Source organism: Felis catus, chromosome E2, assembly GCF_018350175.1.
Source record: "Felis catus isolate Fca126 chromosome E2, F.catus_Fca126_mat1.0, whole genome shotgun sequence".
Lineage (NCBI taxonomy): Eukaryota > Metazoa > Chordata > Mammalia > Carnivora > Felidae > Felis > Felis catus.
The window spans coordinates 9,091,306-9,100,792 of NC_058382.1; the positions used below are offsets into that span (position 1 = coordinate 9,091,306).

A 9,487-nucleotide genomic window follows, 5' to 3' on the forward strand; every position below is an offset into this window, starting at 1 on the left:
CAGGCATCGAGGAGAAGGTGGCGGAGAACGGGGCCCCAGGGACCCCCGAGAGAGAAGAGAAAGCGCTGGAGAAGGTGCTGGAGAATGGGGAGGTGACACCACCAAGGAGGGAGGAGAAAGTACTGGAGAATGGGGAGCTGAGGTCCCCCGAGAGAGAAGAGAAAGTGCTGGCGAATGGGGGCCTGACACCCCCAAAGATCGAGGAGAAGGTGTCAGAGAATGGGGGCCCGAGACTGCCCAGGAACACGGAGAGGCTGCCGGAGACTGGGCCTCGGAGAGCCCCAGGGCCCTGGGAGAAGGGGCCCGAGAGTGGGGTGTCAGCCCCAGAGACCTCGCTGGAGAGAGCCCCCGAGCCCGGCGCGGTGGCCTTGTCCCGGAACGGCGGGGCGACAGCCCCTGGCCCCACTGGCCCAGCCCCCAGGAGCGGGGTGCTGGAACCCGGGACCGAGAGGAGAGCCCCCGAGACTGGGGGGGCACCGAGAGCCCCCGGGGTTGGGAGGCTGGACCTCGGGAGTGGGGGCCGAGCCCCAGTGGGCATGGGGACGGCCCCCGGCGGCGGCCTCGGAAGCGGCGCGGACGCAAAGGCCGGATGGGTAGACAGCACGAGGCCACCGCCGCCACCGCCGGAAGCACAGCCGAGGAGGCCGGAGCCAGCGCCCCAGAGAGCCAGGCCGGAGGTGGCCTCCGAGGGAGAGCCCGGGGTCCCAGACAGCAGGGCCGGCGGAGACACAGCACCCAGCACAGACGGGGACCCCCCCAAACCCGAGAGGAAGGGCCCCGAGATGCCACGACTGTTCTTGGACTTGGGACCTCCTCAGGGGAACAGCGAGCAGATCAAAGGTGAGGAGGCTGCTGGGAGCAGGGGAGCGAGGTTGGGGGCCGAGGCCCGGCTCCTTCCAAGATGTGACCCTCAGGCTGAGACCCTCAGGCTCCTGGGTGGCAGACAGGTCAGGCTGGCAATAATGGGAGGAGACCTTGGAGCCACGCCGCCCGGGCTCCAGTCCCTCTCTAGCCCTGTGGCCTTGGACAAACCACCTTCCTTCTCTGTGCCTCAGTTTCCCTGCAAAAGTGGAGGACGAGGATAGCGTCCACCTGATAGGGCCGGGAGGCTTAACTGTTAGGACTTCTGAAGACGTTAGCTCAGCGCCAGTCCTAAGTTCCTCTGCTTTATCATTGCGATTCACTTAGACCCCGGGGTCTCAAGCTCAGATGCCCACGGGGGGCCAGGCAGGATGGTGGAGGGGGGGGGGGAGTGGAAGGAGTCGTCTGGGAGAGGTGGGGTGGGAGCCGGAGGGGTCGAAAGGCGCCCCTTCTCAGCTCCCCCTCGGGAACGCCCACCTGGTGTGGCCAAATCTGCCCCTTTTCCCTTTTAAACCAGAGCCCCGGGTGTTGTAATGGCCGAAACCAATTCCAGCAAAGCCCATCCTCGCGCTGGGTTGCCAGCGTGTGATTCCCTGGTTTAAACTTTCCACCAAGGGGAGGCATCTATCCCGGGTGCCGGGCCCTGAGCTGCCCAAAGCTGGGACCCGGGGAGCTTCACACCCTGCCCTGTCTCCCCCACCCCACCATGCTACGGGGGCCCTAAAAGCAATAGACGTGCCTTTTCTGGAAACGGAGTTGGGGTAGGAACGCAGAAAATGCTTGGTCACCGAGGGGGACTGATTTAAGAGAAAGATAAACCGCCCCTGTTTAGATATGAACAAAGGGACTGTGGTTCCACCGGGATCACCCGCAGGACTGATTTCCTTAAATAGCGCTGTGAAGGTTATACGTGATGGGACCCTGTGGCAATCTCACGGCCACACTTGGGGATGAGGTTGTCATCTGTTTACCAGAGGAGGCTGCTTCCTGTTTATCGGGAGGGAAAGGTCAGGGAAGGAGCTGGGCACGGAACTTTGCCTTCCTCGAAGCCCGCAGTATTAGAATGACACGACTTCCTTGAGATTGTTGTGGGCAATCTGCAACCAGCTGTGGCAGGAAAGACCCCCCCTCCCACCCCCAGACAGCGTGAAAATGTCAGGAGCTGGGCACCTAAGACGCCTCAGAAGATCGGTGGGGGACGGTGTTGCTGGGCGGGAAGATGCTGGGAATAGCTTGCCTTTTTTTTTTTTTTTTTAAACTGCACGAACTCCTACTCATCCTTCAAGACCCCACTCAAATTTCCCCTTCCCTGGGAAGCCTTCCCGATTTCCAAAGGCTATCACCCTGTCCTTCCTGAGAGCTCCTTGAGAGCTCCCTCACAGCCCCCAACCCCATCGCCCTGAGATGGATGGTCAAGGAAGGCCTCAAGGAGGTGACTTTTGAGCAGATGTGAAGGAAGTAAGCTGGGTGGACATCTGGGGGAAGGGTGCTTCGGGTGGAGGGCACTGAGATGGGCACTGACTTGGCATGCTCGGGGAACAGCAAAAGGCCAGTGAAGCCGAATGGAGGGCACGGAGGGTGGAGAGTGACCCGATTCACGTCCAGCCTTTCTCCCTGCTCTGCCCTGACCCTCCTCTCATCCCCGCCACTGCCCGCACGGGGCCCGTCACATCATTTACTTCTGCACTGATGGACGAATGGGTGGCCCCGGTTCATTTACCAGTGCGGAGACAGAGGCCCAGAGAGGTGAATCTGCTTGCCCTGGGGCACACAGCAAGTGACCCGGGACCTGAAAAGTCCTTGCCTCCCAGCAGGCTGAGATCAGGGAGTCTTAGGGCAGAGCAAAAACCTGGATGGAGGTGGTTAGACGCCCCAATTTTTTGGTCTGGTACTTGAGGGCCAGAGAGGGAAAGTACCTTGGTCAACATCACGTAGCAGGGAACATTCATTCATTGATCCCACAGATATTGGCTGAGTACCTCTCTATGCTTGGGGGTGCGGCCAGAATGGGCCCAATTCAAGTCTCTGTTCTATGGCAAGGCGCACACGAATCACAGCACCGCAGAAATAGTCACATGCTAAGATAATCTGCTTGGAAGGAGTGGTGCTTGGTGCTATGGGGTGCGGAGCGGACAGCCCTGCCTGACCTCCTGGGAGAGCTCTGAAGGCTTGAAAGCCCAGCCTGAGCTGGAGGAGGAAGGGGACTTGAATTAGAAAAGGAAGTGCCGGGCAGAAGGAACAGCCTATGCAAAGGCTCAGAGGTGGGAGGAATGGGGTGGGGGGAGGGGTGGCCCAAGGGGCGGGATGGAGGCCGAGTCAGACTGAGGTGTGGACGGAGGAGCCCGGAGAGGGCAGCAGGGCCAGGGCCCTTGGGCCTGGTGGGAGGCCCAGCGAAGTTGGGGCTGTGTGATGGGAACACTGACTGGGGAGTCAAGGAGAGAGTTAACCCCTGGAGGAGGGCGTGGAGAAAGGCCCCAGAGCCGCAGCCTTTTGGTTCACAAGAGGGGAAACCGAGGCTCCTAGCGTGGCCCGAGATTGCCTGAGGATACACAGCTAGGCAGGAGGGCATGCCTCAGTTTCCCCGGGAGCAGCGGCTCACCGGGTCTCTCCCCTCGCAGCCAAGCTCTCGCGGCTCTCTCTGGCGCTGCCGCCGCTCACGCTCACGCCGTTCCCGGGGCCGGGCCCGCGGCGACCCCCGTGGGAGGGCGCGGACGCCGGGGCGGCTGGCGGGGAGGCCGGCGGGGCGGGGGCGCCGGGGCCGGCGGAGGAGGACGGGGAGGACGAGGACGAGGACGAGGAGGAGGACGAGGAGGCGGCGGCGGCGGGCGCGGCGGCGGGGCCGCGGGGCCCCGGGAGGGCGCGGGCAGCCCCGGTGCCCGTCGTGGTGAGCAGCGCCGACGCGGACGCGGCCCGCCCGTTGCGGGGGCTGCTCAAGTCTCCGCGCGGGGCCGACGAGCCCGAGGACAGCGAACTGGAGAGGAAGCGCAAGATGGTCTCCTTCCACGGGGACGTGACCGTCTACCTCTTCGACCAGGTGCGCGGCCCCGGGAAGGGCAGAGCCTGGGGGCGGGGCCGGGGCGGGGCCATCGGGGTGAGGGCGGGGCTGGGGAGGCCCGGGGAACGGGGCTGGACTTGGATGACGGGGTAAGGCCTTGGGTGTGGAGACGGGGCCTGGGAATGGGGCGGAGCCCGGAGGATGGGCCCAGGGGGCGGGGAGGCCTGTGATGGGGGAGAGCGCGGGAGGGCCGGGGTCGGGGGGGGGGGGGGTTGGAGAGTGAGAAGGGATCTAGAAGGAAGGCGGGGGAGATGCCTGGTAGTCAGGGCAGGGCCCGGAGAAGCTGTAGGGAGAAGGCCCGGAGAGGATTGGGGCGTGGTCTGGACGACGGGGGCGGAGCCAAGTGAAGTTTGGGTCTGGGGTGGTCCACCCGCGCGCTCTAGTGGTCGAGGCAAAGGGGCCGGCTCAGGATGAAGCGGATTTTACCCACGAGGGGCGGGCCGTGGCGAGGCTGCAGGTAGGGCTGAGGAGAGGCGGCTTGCAGTGTTGAGATACTAAGCGCAGGAGGGGTGGGTTCAGAGACGGACGGGGCTAGAGAACCGGGGCGGGGCTTAGAGAGGTGGCCTGAAAATTGTAAGGCTGGGAGGATATTGGAGAAAAGAAAAAAGAGCGGGATGGCGCTTATGGACTGGGGCCTAGTTGGGTCTGGATGGGTCTGGGTGAGCCTGGAGCGGGGCACACCGGGCTGCGGTCCTGAGATGAGAGTCAGGAGCGTGGGCCTGGGCCTCAGAAGAGAAGGGTGGGGCTCGGAGGGCTGGAGCGGGGCCACTTCAGGGGGCGAGACTTAGAGGCTCGAGGGAGGGTCGGGGTGTGCAGGATACGGTAGGGGTTCGGAGCAAGGTCCCGAACTTGGACGCCTGTGGCCGAGATGTCGGAAGTAGTTAGGGGTCATGGAGACGAGGCAGCATTTATGGAGGCAATATTGATTTAGGGGGCTCCCAGGGAATCATTGCGTTAAGGAGAGAATACCCGCGGTGGGGTGCTTAGCTGTGGGCGGGGAGGAGCCTCCGGCCGGGGTGGGGTTAAGGCTGACCTGAGGCTTTGAAGGCAGAGTAGGGGCTCCAGCCACTTCCAAAGAGGGTGGGTGCGACTGTAAATTGGGACACCTGAAGCCCCAGAGATGTTAGCAGGCTTTGTTGCTCCTTGGGAATGCAGTGGGTGGGATGCGACGGTTCGCCCCCTCTCCCCTCCCCTAATCTACCTCCACAGGAGACGCCAACCAACGAGCTGAGCGTCCAGGGCCCCCCCGAGGGGGACACGGACCCGTCAACGCCCCCAGCGCCCCCGACGCCTCCCCACCCCGCCACCCCCGGAGATGGGTTTCCCAGCAACGACAGCGGCTTTGGTGAGGGGCTGCGTGGGCGGAGCAGGGGCGGGGCCTGGGCGGGGGCAGAGCTGGGGCGGGGCCGATCTGGGGCGGGACCTGGAGGCGGGGCAGAGCTGGGGCGGGGCAGAGCTCGGGCCGGCCTGGAAGGGGGCAGAGCTGGGGCGGGGCCTGGAGGCGGGGCAGAGCTGGGGCGGGGCCTGGAGGCGGGGCAGAGCTGGGGCGGGGCCTGGAAGGGGGCCGAGCTGGGGCGGGGCCGAGCTGGGGCGGGGCCGAGCTGAATCTGGGCCGCAGGGACGTACTGCTGGTGGCAGGTGTCTGAGGACCGGCTGGGTTGGAGGACTGGAGCTGAAGTTGAGGGGCTCCAAAAGCGCCCGAGGGTCTGACCGCATGCTCTCCTCTTCTCCCTAACCCCCCCCCCCAACCCCGCTGCTAGGAGGCAGTTTCGAATGGGCGGAGGATTTCCCCCTCCTCCCCCCGCCAGGCCCCCCCCTGTGCTTCTCCCGCTTCTCCGTCTCGCCTGCGCTGGAGACCCCGGGGCCCCCCGCCCGGGCCCCCGACGCCCGGCCCGCAGGTACAGTGCTTCAGACCCTCTGGCCTGCTCCTCCCTCTGCTGGCCTCTCTCCCCATCTGTTTACCCACTTTCTCGTCCCCATGTCTGAATTTCCCTCTCTCCCCTCAGTCTCTCTCCTCTCCTCGCAGTCAACCCTGGCTATTCGGTCCTGAGACCCCACCCAACTCTGGTACCAGCTCAGACCGGGCAGTGGTCATCAGATGGGCTGGGGTAGTCGCGCCCCTTCCCTGAGCCTCAGTTTCCCCTTCTGTAAGGATCCCTTCACAGACTTGCTCCTCTTTGCCCCGTCTCTTGCCTGGCACCTGTCAGATCTTGATCCCACATCCGTCTGGGGACGTGGGTCGATCAGAAGCAGACAAGGAGAGAGAGGAAACCAGTGTGCTTCAGAGCTGCTTAGTTGAACCGGAGCGGAGAGAACATGGGGCAGATTCTAGTCTCACCCCCATTTTACAAACGAGAAAACTGAGGCACAGAAGAATGCGGAGCCAGGATCCAAACCCTGCTGCCTGCCCTCTGAGTCAGTTTCCTTTTTTTTTTTTTAATTTATTTTATATTTTAAAAATTTATTTATTTAAGTCACCTCTTCACCCAGCGTGGGGCTCGACCTCACGACCCCCGAGATCAAGAGTCATAGTTATGTTCCACCGACTGAGCCAGCCAAACACCCCTGAGTCAGTGTTCCTTTCCTGTATTTCACATACGCCAAAGAGCTAATCCTCACCCTCATCTTGGGAGAGGGTCACCACACCGTTAGTTTCTGACGGCCCCCAAGCTAAGGCCTATTTTACAGAGGAGGGCACAGCAATGTCTCTCCCTTCCGAACTGGGTCTGGAGAGATCAGCCTCCGGCTCTCTGCCGCCCCCTGCTGCCGCTCCTGAGAATAGCCCTGGATGCCGAGCTCACACCGCTCTGGGCAGGTGCAGGTGTTCCCAGAGGAGAGAGCGAGAAGGTAGAAGGTGCAACCTTCCCCTTTCAGGGAGGGTGACAGTCCTGTTCCCCTAGATCGTGCCTGAGTCCAGCTGGTGGCCCTGCCACTCCTCGGCTGTATAACCTAGAGGCAGTCACTCTCCTTCTCTGTGCCTCAGTTTTCTCGTCTGCAGAATGGGGACGATCACAGGCTCTAACTCTTAGGGTTCTCGAGGGGATTCAATGGTTTAACCCTTGAATTACACACACACAGCACACACACACACACACAGCACAGCCTGGTCAAGCAGCAGGGGTCTCTCCCTGCGCTTAATGAAGTCGAAGTTCACCCAGCATTTGCTAAGCACAGGTGCCGCGCTGGGCACAGGGCGGGGGGAGGGCACTGATTCCATGCTGAGCAAGATACATGAGCCCCACTCCGCCCTACCCAACCCAGAGACACTGACCCGCCCCCCCCCAAGTCTTGCAGTAAAGGAGGAAGTCCTGGAGGCACTAGGGAGCCATGGGCCAGCTGTGAACGGGGCAAGGGCAGCAGCAGCCGCTGGTGTAGGAAGACCACCCCCCCGGGGCCACATGGTGGCGACTGGAGGCTGGGAGGCTAGACAGGAGGCCAGGGCGAGCGTCCAGGTGGGAGAGGAGAGAACAGACAGGGTTTGGGGCGGGAAGGACGGGGCTGAGGGCAGACTCCAGGTGCCACCTCAAATGTCACTTCCTCCCAGAGGTCTTCATGGGGACAGGGCGGGGTGGGTTCCAGACATGGGGACACTGCCAAGTAGTGAGTCAGGGCTGAGGCCAGCAGGGCCAGGATGCCAAGATGACTTCACCTTTAATCACCGGGAGAGGGGAGGGAGGGCCCAGTCGTGTGAAACCCTAAGTCCCTTCACTGCGGTGGGTCTGGCAGGCAAGCTGCGGAGCCTGTTTCCCAAGGCCGCCGTGTGGGGTCCAGGCCCCGCCCCCTTCCCCCCCCCCCCCGCCCCCGCAGACCCCCCTCCCCACCCCCCTGTGCTCGGGGTGGCTCCTGGCTCTGCCCACTTAACCGGCCTGCCCTGAGTGATGCCACCTGCCCCAGCGTCTCTCCATTCCTTCGAAAAGGACACGAGGGTCATGCTCCCCTTTTAAAGAGAGGGGAAACCGAGGCTCAGGGACAGGAGTGAGGGCCACGGCTTGACCCTCGGGTCACTCAGGTAAGAACTGCGGGGTGGAGAGCGAGGGCACCCCCTGTGTGGCCCTGGGTGAGAGCCGCCACCCCCCCCCCCAGACCTTGGTTTGCCGGATCTGTGGAATGGGTGGGGGCTTCCGCGGGGACAGGAGGGGCCATGCAACAGTTAGGTGGGAAGGCGCTTTGCCTCAGGCCCTGTGCTGGGCGCTGGGGCTGTCTGGAGAGCTTACGTTCTAGGGAGGCAAACAGACGGACAGGAAGCTAGCAGAGGATGACTGGGATCCAGATAGAATGACTGGGGGGAGGGGTGGGGTCACCAGGGGGCTGACTGCTTGACCCAGAAGGGCCTCCGAGGCGCGAGGCGCGGGTCTGCCTTATGTGGGAAGGGATAAGGAAAGGGCATTCGGGGGGGGGGGGGGGGAGGGACAGCCATGCAAAGGCCCTGGGGTAGGATTGTACTTGGAGCCGAGGAGCCAGGAGGCCGGCGTAAGGACAGAAATGGGACCCAGTGCGGATTTTGCTTTCCACTCGGAGAGAGACAGAAGCCTTGAGCCCTTCTGCCCGATAATTCGCTTTCGGTCTCCCTCCATCCTCAGGCCCCGTGGAGAACTGACTCCCCGAAGACCCCACCCCCCCGCACCCCCGGAAGAGGGGCTGAGGGTAGAATCCTCTGTGGACGACGGAGCCACTGCCACCGCCGCAGACGCCGCCTCCGGGGAGGCTCCTGAGGCTGGGCCCTCCCCCTCCCCCACCATGTGCCAAACGGGAGGCCCCGGCCCCCCGCCCCCTAGCCCCCCGGACGGCTCCCCCGAGCCCCCCGACCCCCTCGGTGCCAAATGAGGCAGGCAGCCCCTCGCCCCTCCCTGGAGAGCCGCCTTTCTTGGAACTGAACTGAACTCTTTCGGGCCTGGAGCCCCTCGGCACAGCGGAGGCCCCTCCTCACCCACCCCTGGCCCCAGAGAGGGGCTGCAGGCTTCGGGGACCTGGACCCCCCCCCATCTTGCGTCTCCCCTCCCCCTCCCCCCCACCCTGCCCCCAGCCCGGCCCCTGGAGGGGCCTCTGGTTCAAACCTTCGCGTGGCATTTTCACATTATTTAAAAAAGACAAAAACAACTTTTTGGAGGAACGGCGGGCCTGTGTGTCTTTCGGGGCAGGGCGCGCGGGGGAGGGCCAGGGAGAAGGCGCCTTCCGCCCGCCCCCTTCACAGACGGGAATGTCGAGGCCCAGGAAGGCGGAAGCGCCCTGCGGTGGTGAGGCTGCGGCTTTGCCTCTCTGGACCCCGGCTCTGCCTGGTGCTGGCCGCACTGACCTGGGCGGCAGCCTCCGCGTGACACAAGAGCCGCGATGACACAAGGTGGCTGGGGGGGGGGGGGGTGCTGGGGAGGGGGTGCTCGGGATGACCTGCCGGCACCCACACGGCCCCTGGCCGCACATCTCAGAAGCCTCCGAGGCCAGGCACTACCTCCCTGCCCACCGTGGCCTTGCCTCAGTTTACCTGTGTCTCCGTGTGGCCGCCCACCTCCCATGAGATGTTCCTGTCTCTCCACCTGGACCCCTCTTCCTAATTCTGTTTGTTGGAGTTTCTCC

General features: G+C 63.8%; 1 protein-coding gene across 1 annotated transcript in view; it reads left to right on the forward strand.

The window, feature by feature from the left end:
- Positions 1-8,524, forward strand: part of LMTK3 (lemur tyrosine kinase 3) — an 18,241-nt gene extending 9,717 nt beyond the window's left edge. Inside the window, 5 exon segments of the mRNA XM_045046176.1 lie at positions 1-840; positions 3,480-3,895; positions 5,126-5,261; positions 5,677-5,814; positions 8,497-8,524. The exon segment at positions 1-840 is cut by the window's left edge and continues 336 nt beyond it. Of these exon segments, the coding sequence (XP_044902111.1) occupies positions 1-840; positions 3,480-3,895; positions 5,126-5,261; positions 5,677-5,814; positions 8,497-8,513 (1,547 nt within the window). The 3' untranslated portion in view covers positions 8,514-8,524.
- Positions 8,525-9,487: the final 963 nt, after the last annotated feature.